At 34.8% G+C, this 14,534-nt stretch overlaps 2 protein-coding genes across 4 annotated transcripts in view; one reads left to right on the top strand and one right to left on the bottom strand.

Annotated features, from left to right (window-relative positions):
• The window catches only part of CSMD3 (CUB and Sushi multiple domains 3), a 1,076,690-nt gene that overhangs the window by 812,952 nt on the left and 249,204 nt on the right, over positions 1-14,534 (top strand). The window lies entirely within an intron of this gene.
• LOC132508111 (small ubiquitin-related modifier 2-like) lies at positions 12,931-13,365 on the bottom strand. Its single transcript, XM_060127993.1, has 2 exons — positions 13,121-13,365; positions 12,931-13,005 (listed from the first exon to the last, which is right to left on the bottom strand). Exons 1-2 carry the CDS (start codon positions 13,271-13,273, stop codon positions 12,931-12,933), a joined length of 228 nt encoding a protein of 75 aa, XP_059983976.1. The 5' UTR covers positions 13,274-13,365.

Here is a 14,534-nt window from a genome sequence, read left to right as displayed (position 1 = left end):
AATAAGCACTATCATCTTATTGGTAGTCTCACTGTTGCTAGTGAATCAGTTACACATATACATATGTCCACTCTTTTTTAGATTCTTTTCCCATATAGGCCATTACAGAGTACTGAGTAGAGTTCCCTGTGCTATATAGTAGGTCCTTATTAGTTAACTGTTTTATATATAGTAGTGAGTATATGTCAATCCCATTCTCCCAATTTATCCCTCCCCCCCTTACCCCCTGGTAACCATAAGTTTGTTTTCTGTGACTCTATTTCTGTTTTGAGATAAGTTTATTTTACCCTTTTTAAAGATTCCACGTATAAGTGATATCGTACGAAATTTGTCTTTCTTTTATAACTGTTTATTATTGAAGATAGAGATACAGTGCAAAATACAGTTTAGTAAGGAGAAACAATGATATCACCATGGGAAGTTACCACAGACTCCCTAGTCAGTTGAATGATCCTAACGCATTGTACAAAATTGACATGGGGATGATACCATTCAGGGCAGATTTTCCAAACTATGGGTCACCACCAGTGAGTCATAAAATCAATTCACTGGATTGTGACTAGCATTTTTATAATTGATATAAAATTGAATAAAATAAAAGATAAAGACAAAAACATTATAATTCAAAGAACGTAGTAAGGATATTGTTTTCTGGAACTGTTTTCAGTTATATATACAGAGATAAATAAAGTGCAGTAGATAAATATATACCCATATTTGAGTGTGTGTGCATGTAGGTGTGTATGTATATGTTTGCAATGATATAAAGTGTATGTATTACTGTGAATTTCAGTGGAACAGGAAAAACCAGCAACTCTGATCTGATGATTAAAAGTTTGGATTATTGGGGACTAATACACATGGTAATTTTTCTTAGTTATATAATGTATTCACCCATTTGAATTGTATGTGTGTGATTTCTGAGTTACACAAGTCATTTGACCTCTGTAAGCATATCGTCTCTCATTTGTAAAACATGGATAATTGAAATCTTTACTTCAAAATGTTGTTATAAGAAATTAAGAAAAGATAGGTAGCTACTAAATGGTCATTCTGTTAATATCAGAACAATTGGTTAATTCTTGACTTGAATTAATGATTTCATCCATCAGAAGTTAAAGGGAATAAAAAGATAAATAATTACTTTGGATTTAATCCTGACAAAGAGAAAAAAATAATTGATGACATGGAAGTTTATAGGAAATGTAAGAGAAAGAGTGATTTATTATCTTAGAATTTAGAGCCATACAAAGGAGAAATCTGTTTATAGGCAGAAAAGCATACTAAACTTAGAAAAACACTTTTCACAATTTACTGTCAGTAATCATTAAGAAACCATAGAAAATTTCCAGGAGCCAGACAAGAAATAGTCAAAAATCTGATGGGGAAAAATCAAAGAATACAGAAAACTACAGATCAAGAAGCTAAATGTTAATCACTGGAATAAATAATTAACTAGGTAGACTTCAGTGACTTAGGTGGGAAAGGCAGGAGCTCCAAAATATATTGCATTCACAAATAATATGCTCGCCTAAGATAATCCTATGTCTTTCCAATATTTCCAATGTTTCATGGGTCAATTATAGCCCAGTTAAGTATATTTCATGTTGGTTGAACAGTAGTATCTACAGACAATTTGGAGGGAAGAGCAGACCTGAGTTCATGTCCTCTTACTGTATCTATAACCTGAAGCAAGCTGAGCCTTGATTTTTAAATCTTTAAAGCCTTTTAAATCTTTAAAGTAATAGTTATTAACTCAATAGATTATTGTGAAGATTAAGCTATTAATCACAATACATGCAGAGGGCCTAGTAAAGTTCCCAGCAAATACTGGCATGTTAATACATGTGATTTTTAACACAATGTTCTAAAAGAAGCATATCACTGGAAAACATGCATTGCACTTTGCATTGTATGTTATGTTTTAGTTGAACTAGTACATTTTTGTCATTTCAATATTAATTAAATCTAATTTATTAATGTTATTATATGAATACACATTCACTCATTCCTAAAAATAGCACAGGAGTTGATATTTTAAAATTTCTTAAAAGAGAATAATTTTTACCATCACTTACAACGGTTATCATCAGACTTTTAGTCATAATGCCAAGATATAAAAATCAGAAGTTGGGATTCCCTGGTGGCGCAGTGGTTGAGAGTCCACCTGCAGATGCAGGGGACACGGGTTCGTGCCCTGGTCTGGGAAGATTCCCACATGCCGCGGAGCGGCTGGGCCCGTGAGCCATGGCCGCTGAGCCTGCGCGTCCGCAGTCTGTGCTCAGCAACAGGAGAGGCCACAGAGGTGAGAAGCTCGTGTACCGCAAAAAAAAAAAAAAAAAAAAAAAAAAGAAAGAAAAGAATCAGAAGTTATTTAATGAATGCTTTAATTTAAGGTACATTCATTATAAACATATGACCATAACTGATCATTTCTAGTATAGCAGAGAAAAAAGGAAAGCCCATTTTTTAGAACTAGATATACTTAACTCTAAACAATGATTTTAAGACAAGGAAAAAGCCTGGGTCAACTATGTGACCTTGTTCAATGTATTTATTTTGCATATCTAAGCATGAGATAATATTGTGTAATTTGCAAGTTTGTTGGGAGAATTATTTTAAATAACTTATTTAAAGTGTCTAGTTCTGTGACTGTTACTGTCACACACTAAGGAGAGCTTAATACATTTTAGTTTCTTGATCAGGTTCATACGCATCTATTTGTTTTCCCTCATGGTGATTATACAGAAATCCAAAATATACAGGACTCACTGACTTTCAGATTTAATAAATTAATACTTTAAAAGTCAAAATTAGTGCGTAAATCATGTGCAATAGAGCTAGAAGGGTTTGTTCTTTATAAGCATAAATTCCTTTTAAGATAAATTTTGTATTTTTTAATCAAAGTAAAATGTGCATATGATAACTAAGAAAAGAATACAGAGAAGCGTACCATTTAAAGCAATATAAACCAATGTTCATCTGCCCTACCCCTCTCTATTCTCCTATTCCTCAGCTGAGTTTTCTAATAATTTCTATTTTCTCTGATGGCCCTCTCTGTGACTCTGCATAACATGAAGCTCTGTTCCTTGATTTACCAATATTAGGCAATATCTACTGATTCCCTGATATAAAAGATAAATAGTTATGTCACATCCGCAGCTCCTCTTTTCAGTGTTTCAGTTATATTATTTTTGGTTATTCTAGTAATTGCCTTTGTCATGTATTAATTTGCTTATGCCTCTATTTGTAGTTTCATCAATGTTTGAGAATTAGGTTGCCACTCTTTGCTGCTTTTTATGCTAAGTCTTACCCTATAGAAGGAATCCTGATAAAAGTCTCTGATAATGGGAGCAGGAAATTTTGACTGACTGGTAGCCTTTGTTGCAGAGTACATGAGTAGGGAGTTAGCTATTAGACTGTGATCCTTAATGCCATCAGAAGATAAATTTTTATCATGGTTCAGGATTAAGTGTACATTTTAAATCTGAAGAAAATACTTTTAAGAGCTTATGTTGGACACTGCGAGATTATATTTGTCACAAGTAGATCCAGAATGATAGCATCCTGTGGTGGGTCCTTCTCAATGTCGAGAAATCCTGCAGTTGATTTCATGAGAATGTCACATATATTAAATGATGGCAGAACAGGATATCTGTACCTGCAATTCACTTTGTGATAAAAAAAAAATGTGTTTGGAAAATAATTTCTTCTCTTCTTATTTTTCATACTTTTCATATCTGTTGAAACCCTGAGGTATTTTATCTATAGACATACTAGATTAAAAGAGAAGTCATATAGCATTCTTATCCATGATCTGATTCAATATTAGGTAAATGTATTAAAACACACATGGTGACAGAATCCATATTTCCCCTTAATATTCATTACTTGATTTATTTCACCTAACGGTATTCCATTTGTTTATATAAATACATCTCTACCCTGATCTAGGGCACCAGTCATCTCTTACCTCTTAACCTCTCTCCTAACTAGTTTCTCTCATTTTCTTGTTTCCCCATGCAGTCTCTTCTGAACACAGAAAAGTAATCTTTAAACCATACATCACATTATATCACATATTTACTCAAAATATATCAGTGCTTCCTAAATCTGAATAAATGCCAAAGATCATATAATATAAAGCTCTACTTAATCTACCTATATACAACCTGACCTTCCTAAATATTTTCCCTTTTTACTTTATTCTTTGAGCCACACTGGCCTCCTGGATGGTTCTTCAAAGCACTCATCATACTTCTGCCTCAGGGCTTTTGCACTCCTTGTCCTTTCTGCCTAAAGCTTTTTCCCCAGCTCTCTAGCTGGCTAGCTTTTTCACTTCTTGTAGGCATATGATGACTTGTCTTTTTAGTAGAAAAGCCATTTCTATTTACTTTCCCCTGACTCCCCAAAACTCCCAGGATGAAATCAATGTATCTAAAATTGAAATTGAAACAGTATATCCTGGGTAAAGATATCTCTGATATGTAAATCATTAAATTTGGGGATACTGACCACAGTACCAATGCAATAATTTTGTTGATTGATTGATTGAGGCATAATTGACATCTAACATTAAACTAGTTTCAGGTATACAAATAATGGTTTGATATTTATACGTATCGTAAAATGATCACCACAGTACGTCTAGTTAATATTTGTCACCATACGTATATACAATTTTTTTTTCTTGTGATGAGGACTTTTAAGATCTATTCTCTTGGCAAGTTTTATGTATGCAATACAGTAGTATTAACTATATTCACCATGCTGTACATTGCCATGACTTTTTATTCTGTAACTGGACCAATACAATGTTCTCGATCTTTTCTACTGCTGTAGCCTACAGTGAGCACCCAAATAATATATAATTATAATGATAAGACCCTAAGAATAAACGTATTTGGACTGTTAAAGAATCAGTAGTTTGCCAATTATTCTAAAGAGAGAGTATCATTCATTCCTTTTTTCTCAGGTGTTTAGGTGTATCTATATACCTGGTCCTGTACTAACTATTAGGGATAAAGACATGAATTCAATATAGTCCTTCCGCCCTGGAGAGTTTACCATCTGATGAGATACAGACAGATAAGGTACATTGCTAGAAATAAAAGTAGAGTATCGTAAGAGCAGCATGGAGGTGCCTCTGACCCAGTTACAAAGAGAGATCAGGGAAGTCTTCCTTATGAAAGTGATACATGAACTGAGTCTTAAAAGTATAATTAAGAAGGAACCAGGCGAGACACAAGGCATGAGGAGATGTTATACTTCACACCTAGGGTTCAGCATATATAAAAATGTAGAAGCAAGAGTAAACAATGTTGGTAGAATTTCAAGCAGCTCAATAGGCAAAGTGTGCATGGGGAGGAGATAATAGCTTATCTGTATTGAACACAGTTTGAAGTTTTATATACATATTATTTTATATCTCACCACAACCCCAAGAATTAGGGACTACTAAAATTCTCATTTTACACATGAGGAAACCAAGACAAAGAGAGATTCAGGTAGTTGCTCAGAGTCATACTTGCCTAGCAGTCTTGTTTAGGAGTCCATGCTCTTAATCACTGCCCTAAAGGTAGGCTGGGCAATTCTACAAATGACCTTCTATTGATCTTTTTATATCTCTAGAGCCTAAGAGTGCCTGGCTCTTAACCAACATACTAGTTGTTTAAATGCTTCATGAATGAATACATGGCACCAGGAATAAGTGTGAGATTTTGGATTCTCCACTTATTTCTGTAATCTTCCTTTAGGCTAGGTATGAGAATTAAGAAAAGGTAAATTCCTACCAATAACTGATATAAAAGTGTTCACCTGAAATGGATTTTTGCATTTCATTTGAAATATAGCTCTGCACAGAATACACAGGCCTTAATAGATATAGTCATTAACTCAGTTCTCTTTCAAATCTGCAACGTTATTTTTAATACCTTTGTTTTGCTCATGTTAACATAAATCCTGGATTCTGGAAAAAAATTAACTGAATCGCCAATGACCTGTACGACTGTTCAAAGTGCATGAACACAACTATGTTAAACTTAGACATCCAGTAGTCATCTGACACCACTGTTTATTCAACTTCCAACTGCATGTGAAATGATAAAAGCTTTTAAAAGGAGAGCTCTCTTACCCTAGCAACTGAAGAGAAAGTTTTGAAACAAAGCAAAAGTTCATTTTGTGATTGTAGCTTTCCAACTTTAGAGTTATCTCTCATTAGTAACCTCATATGACCTACTTTTAATTAAATCATATTTTTATGAAGAATTAAATAATTGAACTTTTAGTCCAGATCTTCTGTTTAAATGGCATAATTTGCCTTGGGCTAATTCCTTATTTCAAATATCCTTGAGGTTTACAAAATTTTTTTGAGATGTGAAACGAGTCTAGACCCCATTCCATTATAAATGCATATAGAGATTATCTAGTCTCATACACTAAGCCATTTAGCATTTGATTTCATTTAAGTATGTGACATAACTAAAGCATGTAGATGAAAGATTCATGAAAAAAGGCCTAGAGTTAAATTGTTTTAAAGTGTCATCAAATATCCGCCTTTAATCAGCTACACATAGGAATTTTGTTCACAGACATAATACACAAATTACTTGTCAGAACCGTGTTCTACAAAGAAGTGTAATACATTCTGTGTTGAAAAAAGTTAAGGTAGTATTGGGATAAAACCAAAGCACACTTCGTTTTCATGTGAATGGAGGAAACATATACAAAAGGAAACGGGAAGGGAAGCTGATGTTACCGAGCACCTGCTAGTTTTCAGGCACTCTTACATACATTATCATTCCAGTTGGCCTCCTGCATGCTCCTTTAGAGAATCATTAACATTGTTATTAATAAATCCCTGCCGGTTTGGATTCTGGAGCATACCATATATAGAGCTGCCCATGTGACAAGCAGTTCAATTGCAAATCAATACCTATAATTCAGAGCATATTTTCTTGTGACCACAGACTTGGAGCTCATATTTAAACCATTTTTATTTTCCGTGCTTTTGGCATCTCAGTCACTACACCATGTCTCCAGAGGGGTAGTTGCATGGCCTCTCATCATACTAAGATGCCCCCCTTCTCCACTACCATCTAGTCTATATTTAAGTCAGACGTCAAATATGCCTTCCTAATGTATTGCCAGTTTTTGCAGAAAAATAAGAAAAAAAATTTATACAGAAAGTTGAATCAACCCAGCAATTCTCTCCTTACAGATGAAGAAAGCAAAGCGTGTAACAGTAACCATTAGAAGTCATGGTGAGATTCAAATTGTATTAAGGTAATAGGACAAAAGACCTAAAGATAGCCAAATCTTTTCTTCTACTGGGGAAACAAAAAGTCTGCTAACAAAGTTCATTCCACAAAACCTAGAAGATAAAGGAAGCAATTTTTTAATTGAATAAACATATCTGGAATAAAATTCACATTGCAGGCAGTCTGTGAAAGATACCATAAAGACCAGACAGAATCTCACACAAATGTATACAGTAAAGAAAGAACAAATAACACTTCTTTTATCTCCTTGAGAGACAAATTGGTGTACCTTTTCTCTTGCATACCTTGTGAGTATACCTTGTAAGAACTCTGAGTTAATTTCAGAAGTATGTGTTTATAGTTTCAAAGGTCAGACGGCTGGAAGCCTTGACTGTAAAATGAAAAGATTGGTCTACTGTGTTTTAAAAGAGACACTGTAAAAGAGGGGAGAGGGAGATTACTGCTTCCCTTCCCTTTATTAAAAACAGAAAATTTCATTTTATACTTATACTTTAACCAGTGAACCATTCATTCCAAGATTCTTGAGGGAGATATATACATAAAAGGTGACAAAATAGAGCTCTCTGAGCAACAGGGAAGTTGGTTCCTAACCCCAAAACACATTGAGTGAGTTAGATTGAGCCACATGGGAGAGTTAGTGAGTAAATCTGAACCATATTTAGGCTATGGTTCTAAATAACTTCAAGTATAAGTCAACTCTAAGACTAGGTGTTTCTCCCAAAGTTCCAAACCTGAGTTTTAGGACCTTTCTGATGCTGGGAAGAATTTATCAGTCCTATTAGGAAAGGAGACAAAAGAGCAGAAAAGAAAGGGTCCTCCAATGCAACTAATATTTTCCAGATCTTCTTAGGTCAAAACAACAGTCTCTGAACCAATCTTCCTTAAGAAAAAGAGTAGATAGAAAATCACAAGGACAGGTGGTTTGGGAGGAATCTAATTAGAATAGTAGAGGTTCCTTTCGTGTGTGTGTGTGTGTGTGTGTGTGTGTACTCTGATGAAGCCTATGGACCTTAGAAACATCTTTTTAAATGTACAAAGTAAAATAAATCATGTAGGCTTGAAAGAAAAACCAATAATATTGAAATATAGTTTTCAAAGTACATAAAATCTATAATTGAAAAAACATTTTTGATGTAATAATATATGCACTTCTTAATTAATGCCTTAAATTAGAAGTTCCAGCAGCAAGACTCTAGTACCTACTATAATTTTTAGTAGTGATGAGCATAAACAATATTTTGAGGTATCTGCAACAATTATATATAATATTAAAAAAATATGTGATTTGGCAACAAAGTCCCATTTACTTCTAATGCTAATGTAATTTGTTGCTTACATTTGAAATTAAAGGAAATGCTAAAATTATAAAAAATTAGTTAGGGTCTAATGAAAATATAGATATCTTTCTCTATCCAAATTTATGGAACAAGGGAAAGAAACCCCTGAATTATAAGAAAAGGGGGAAGATGAGAGGATTTCTGCTCCCTTTCACTAGTACTGTTAGCTCTTGTTTCCCCCTGACTTCTAAAGGATAAAGAATCCAGAGAGGGCTTCGCTGGTGGCGCAGTGGTTGAGAGTCCACCTGCCGATGCAGCGGACACGGGTTCGTGCCCCGGTCCGGGAAGGTCCTACATGCCGCAGAGTGGCTGGGCCAGTGGCCATGGCCGCTGAGCCTGCGCGTCTGGAGCCTGTGCTCCGCAATGGGAGAGGCCACAACAGTGAGAGGCCCGCATAGCACAAAAAAAAAAAAAAAAAAAAAAAAAAAGGCACCCTGTCTCTCTCAAGGGAAAAGTTTTGGTAGAAACTCCAGGAAAGTTCCTCCTGCCCTTTCTCTAAGTTTTGTATTCCTTCCGGGATTGATGAGGTTAGTTTATCTTCCTAAGGCGTTTATGAAAGCCTCATAATATCGCCTCCAAGAGATGCTGGAGTAGGTCAGGAGAGTTTCTTAATTCATTTCATCTAAGACCACATCGTATGCCAGATGGAACAGACACCTCCTGTTTCATTTCCAGTTTGAATTTTCTTCTCTTTGGTAAGAGAGGCTACTCAGTCAGTAAATAGTGAAGCTGGAATTCAAAACTACACATTTCTGATTCCAAAGCTTTGGGTTTTATATTGCATTTGTTGTGCTACCCTGAGCAAAGGGTTTGAAAAATCTATGAGTTTTACATGCTGTGCATTTAGTCAACAGCAAGATATTAATCTAATGTATATTTTATTCTTCCTAATATTTATGGTGTATATTTATTAGAAGTCCATTATATACACAAACACTACACTAGGCTCCAGAGTTATAAACAGTGTGCAAAAAAGACATGGAAACTTTGACTTAATTGATCATGGAGTCAAGAGATAGAAACAGACCTTAATCAAAGAGCCATACAAATACATATATAATTACAAGTTGTAATCAATGTCCTGAAACTAATTGATGGAATGCTGTATGATGGGGGCTTCTGAGCTAGTCCAGAGTCAGGGAAAAAACTTTCCTGAGAAAGCAGCGTTTGTGAGAAGATGAGGTAGGAGTTAAAAAATTGTTACAAGTTTCTTTTTTTCTCTCTAAACTTACTTTATACTAATATGTTAGCTGTCTTAAGTAATTTTTTAATAATAAAAGACAGCTATCACTAACAATCAATGACAGAGAAATAAAGCAATGAAAAGCGATTGTAGTTTTAAAAATGTACTAATAATTTGATTAAAATCATATTAAGAACTTGCCTTCTCATACACAGTTTCCTACAAATATTGATTAGTAATTTCTAGGGTCTTGGGAGTGGAGCAGATGGGGAGTGACTGCTAATTACTATAGGAATTCTTTGGGGATGACAAAAATATTCTCAAATTAGATAGTGGGGTTGGTTACACAGCTTTGTTAATATGCTAAAAAGATACTCAATTGTACACTTTGAAAGGGTGAATTTTATGGTATGTAAATTTTATCTCAATCTTGAAAATGAGGTTAAAAATTAGTGACGTAGGTATCATAGATGAACTACCAACACCCATGAGACCATTAGTTTTAGTAGAATTTGTATATGGTAACATGGGAGATCTATCAAAGGAACATATCTATTCATAGACCTTTGTCACAGAATGAACTCTTCTTTTTCAAAGAACGTACTCTGTGATGGAGAACACAGCTCATAGAGCACTGAAGGGTGAAGGTAATGTTTTCCTAGCCAGCAAAAGCAGATGAATGAGTCTAGGCAATTAGTGAGGTGAGGTGACAAGATATAGAAGCTCATATTGTACTAAGTTGACTTACTGAGTCATTAAAATGGTTTATAAACCACTGATTATAACGTTAAGATGGATTTTTTTTTTAGTCTTAAACAGGAGTGCGGAATTAGAACACAAAATTAATTCACAAGTTATGAAGACTGATTTTTGCTCTTTTTCTTTTCAGTGAACAGATGAAACAATAGAAAACTCTATTTATTATAATTAATATTATTATCCTTAGCAATATTTTTTATTATTATCCTTAGCAATATTTTTATTATTATTTTTAGCAATATTATTATTGCTTATTATCCTTAACAATATTTTTTATTATCCTTAGCAATATTATCCTTAGTTTTATTATTATCCTTAGCAATATTTTTTATTACCCTTAGCAATATTATTCTTAGTTTTCCAGATACATAATTTGAATGTGTCAAAGTGCAGAGGAAAATGAAGAGTAAAATAAATGTGACTTAGAGTAATAGTTTATAATTTAAAGTAATATTTATTACCATTATGATAAAATAGCCTTATGGGAGGTTTATTATCTAAGGCAGGTATACAAAATGAAGTTTGTTTACTTATATAGGAAACATGAAGAGGCACATGAAATGAATGGCTGAATAGTTAGGTATTTTTGCTAAGATGAAGGTTTTGAACAAAGAGAAAAAAGCAATAGTAATTTTAATCTTAAAGTCTATACTGAGAATAACAGCTGTCTGCATTATAAATTCATATCACAGAGGGTTATCATAAGTCCTTCTCTTAAAAAAAAAGACCTCCATGAGAGATACAGCTTTCAGACACATTCTATACCAGGATTTATGATTTGGGATATTCAATTGGGCTATATCAGAGCATAGGTAATTTACTAAAAGTGGAGCAGCACTTTTGTAAAGTACAGCAGTTCTTTCAACCTGAAGGAGTCACAGGCGACATCTAGTAAATCATCTATTTAATATACCATATTGCTCTTTTGTGACCTGCAAGAATTCATCACTTTTGAAAGTACCTAACTTGCTTGCAGAGAAAAATTTATACATTATATAATAATTTTCATTATAGAGCATATTTGATAATAAATTATACATTCCACAAGTGAAAAGAGAGATTTGAAGTTGTGAGTAGCTTAAGGCTGCAGTGTATATAATATAAAGTCTCTGGACATTTAAGAAGGACCTCTTCAATGTACAATGTAAATGATTTGAGATTCTTCTGTTCTTCCTACCTTCAGTGGGAAGGTATCTCAGTTCTTCTTCAGTCCTCTTCCTCCATCCCACACACATAATCAAACCATAGGTGGGAAGTCCTTTTTATTGCACTAGCAGCCTTAACATTTAATTTCAGTCTCATCCGCTGATTTTCCTAGAGATAAACACATCTGTCTGTTGTATCACCACATCGTAGTTCAAGAGTAACACAAGTATACACAGTATAGTTCCAGCATGGGCATATTTTATTTGTACAAATCAAACCATACAAATTCATCCAAAAGAGGATTTAAAAAAAAAAAACAGGAAAAGAGGGAACAAGGAAAATAATACAAAATTAAACTGATTGGGTGATTTCGCTCCCTCAGTGAGGGTATGCTACAGACTGATAAAATGTTAGCAAGGATTTGCTACTGTGAAATGGTAGGTATGAGTTTGCCATTCCCTCAGTGGAACTCAGTGTCCATGTGACTGGCTCTCAGATTGTAAAAATCTTATGATTAAATATATTTCCAATGTTTAAAGATACATATCTTACACATAATAGTGTCTCTAAATATAAAGCAACAGTGATTCCTGGTAATCAGAGAAACAGCAAAGATTTCAATCCCAGAAAGAAAAAAAAAACATAGGCTTACATGGATTTATTGGGAGGGTATATCTTTTTTTTTCCCCATTTTAAACAGGAAGTTTATTTAAACAGAAAGATGCTTGACTTGAAGGGAAAACTATCTAGGATTTATTTATTTTAGAGTAATTTATCCCTACTTAATGACAAACAAGTGAAAAACATTAAAATTCTCCAATCAGGGAAGGTATGCAAGCATTTTTATGTTCTTTTTCTTTAAAAAAAAAAAACAGTGAGAGCAAAATAACTTACTGGAATATAAAGATAAGAACTGAATGAGCATGCCACTAATGGAGAAAAGGGGGTATTTTCACAGAACCAGTATTTTTCTCCATCCCAACTCCATTTGATGTCGATCAAAACATACCATTGGCCATTTAGTTTAAAAAAATGCAATATGCTTGTACACATATATCAGTTACTTTAGGTACAATAGAGGAATGGGGGTGGGGAAAATCAAAGAGTGGAGAAAACTATACTGGAGTGGTCAGGATGTGGTGGAACCTAATTGTGGTTTTCTAATTTAGAATGTCTTCTTGGTCTAGAGGAACAGAATTCTGGAGTAAAGTAGCAGGTTCACTTTTTAGTAGACACCTCCTGTCTGCTGCCAGAACACATCAATTGTATCTTCATCCTCCATTTCCAACCATGAAAAATTCTTTCTAAAAACTGGTAATTTTGAATATAAAACAACCTCAGACACCTCTGCAGATGTGTCTGCTTCACTGATTGCTGCCCATCAAATCAGAATCTGATCTGCCTCATTGACAAACCCTGTGTTCACAGTAGGCTTTCATTAGTTTACTAAGTGGCATATGCCTCTTACTCTTAAACTGCACCACAGAACCATCCTGCCCCTCCACCTTCAAATTAATATGATCGTTGTTCTCAGTCTTGACTCCTTCCTTGGGCTTTTCGTTGGCCATGGCGAGCACCGGAGTCTCTTCAGCTGCCACTTCACAAAAGAGGTACCAGGTCCGCACGGAACGAGCACACAAGCAGCACCAGGAGCGGCAGAAGCAGGAGAGGGTATATCTTGATTGTCTTGGATTCAAGTCAATTTATGGGGTAATTTCAACCAAGTGAAATGTTTGTGTTATGTGCTGACTGTGGAACACCATTTTATAGTATCATGGTCTTGGCAAGCATAGTTTATTTAATCATCCAACAGACCTTTATGGAGAATATACTGTGTATCAGAACTGTTCTAGGAAGAGAAAAGAAACATTATAAGACTTATTATGTGTTAGAAAAATCACTAGCCATGGTAAGGACTTGTGGGGATGAGTGGAACTGGGGGTCTGTTGAAAGAGCCCGTATGGAAACTGTTGGGAGTCTGGTTTGCAGCAGTTACAGTGGCAGAGGAGAGAGAGAGGCTAAAAAGCTACAGGAGAGTACGAGCAACAAATCAGTGATATATTGAACTCTAAGAGTCAGGGGAAAAGTGTCAAGAATAACAGCATTTTGCCTGAAAAAGAAAAAATGTGTGTGTGTGTGTGTATGAATCACTTTGTCTACATCTGAAACTAACACAACACTGTAAATTCACTATACCTCAATAAAAAATTGTTTCTAAAAACAATAATGGCATTTTATATTAGGCTAAGTTTGACATTTTAAGTGTTTAAAATAGTTAGGTTTGGGGCTTCCCTGGTGGCGCAGTGGTTGACAGTCCGCCTGCCGATGCAGGGGACACGGGTTCGTGCCCTGGTCCGGGGGGATCCCACGTGCCGCGGAGCGGCTGGGCCCGTGAGCCATGGCCACTGAGCCTGCTTGTCCGGAGCCTGTGCTCCGCAACGGGAGAGGCCACAACAGTGAGAGGCCTGCGTACCGCAAAAAAAAAAAAAAAAAACTTAGGTTTTATATGTATACATAAAACACAATTCTTTAGTGCTATGAAATCATAATTACAGCAAACAATATAAATGTTAGAATTATTGTCAAAGCGATAGCACATTTTAGAATTAGCAGTTTGGCATTTCGAAAAGTATGTTCTGAGGAACATTGGTCCTGTGAGATGAAAGAGAGCCTCCATGATCAAATAAGTTTGTAAGAACAAGTATGACATTCCCCAAACCTTACTAAAGTCTCAGTTAAGTCTCATAGCATAGAACCTTATTTATTTTACCCATGTATTTCCTAAACTTACTTAATCACAGAACCATTTCTTCTCATAATATATGTGTT

This window comes from Lagenorhynchus albirostris, chromosome 17, assembly GCF_949774975.1.
Source record: "Lagenorhynchus albirostris chromosome 17, mLagAlb1.1, whole genome shotgun sequence".
Lineage (NCBI taxonomy): Eukaryota > Metazoa > Chordata > Mammalia > Artiodactyla > Delphinidae > Lagenorhynchus > Lagenorhynchus albirostris.
This window is presented reverse-complemented; position numbering and strand designations above follow the sequence as displayed.

Coding starts and splice junctions, on each gene's coding strand:
- LOC132508111 (XM_060127993.1), bottom strand. CDS start 13,273: ATGGCCAACGAAAAGCCCAAGGAAGGAGTCAAGACTGAGAACAACGAT. Junction 13,006..13,120: donor AAGCCTACTGTGAACACAGG/GTTTGTCAATGA, acceptor GTTTTTAGAAAG/AATTTTTCATGGTTGGAAAT.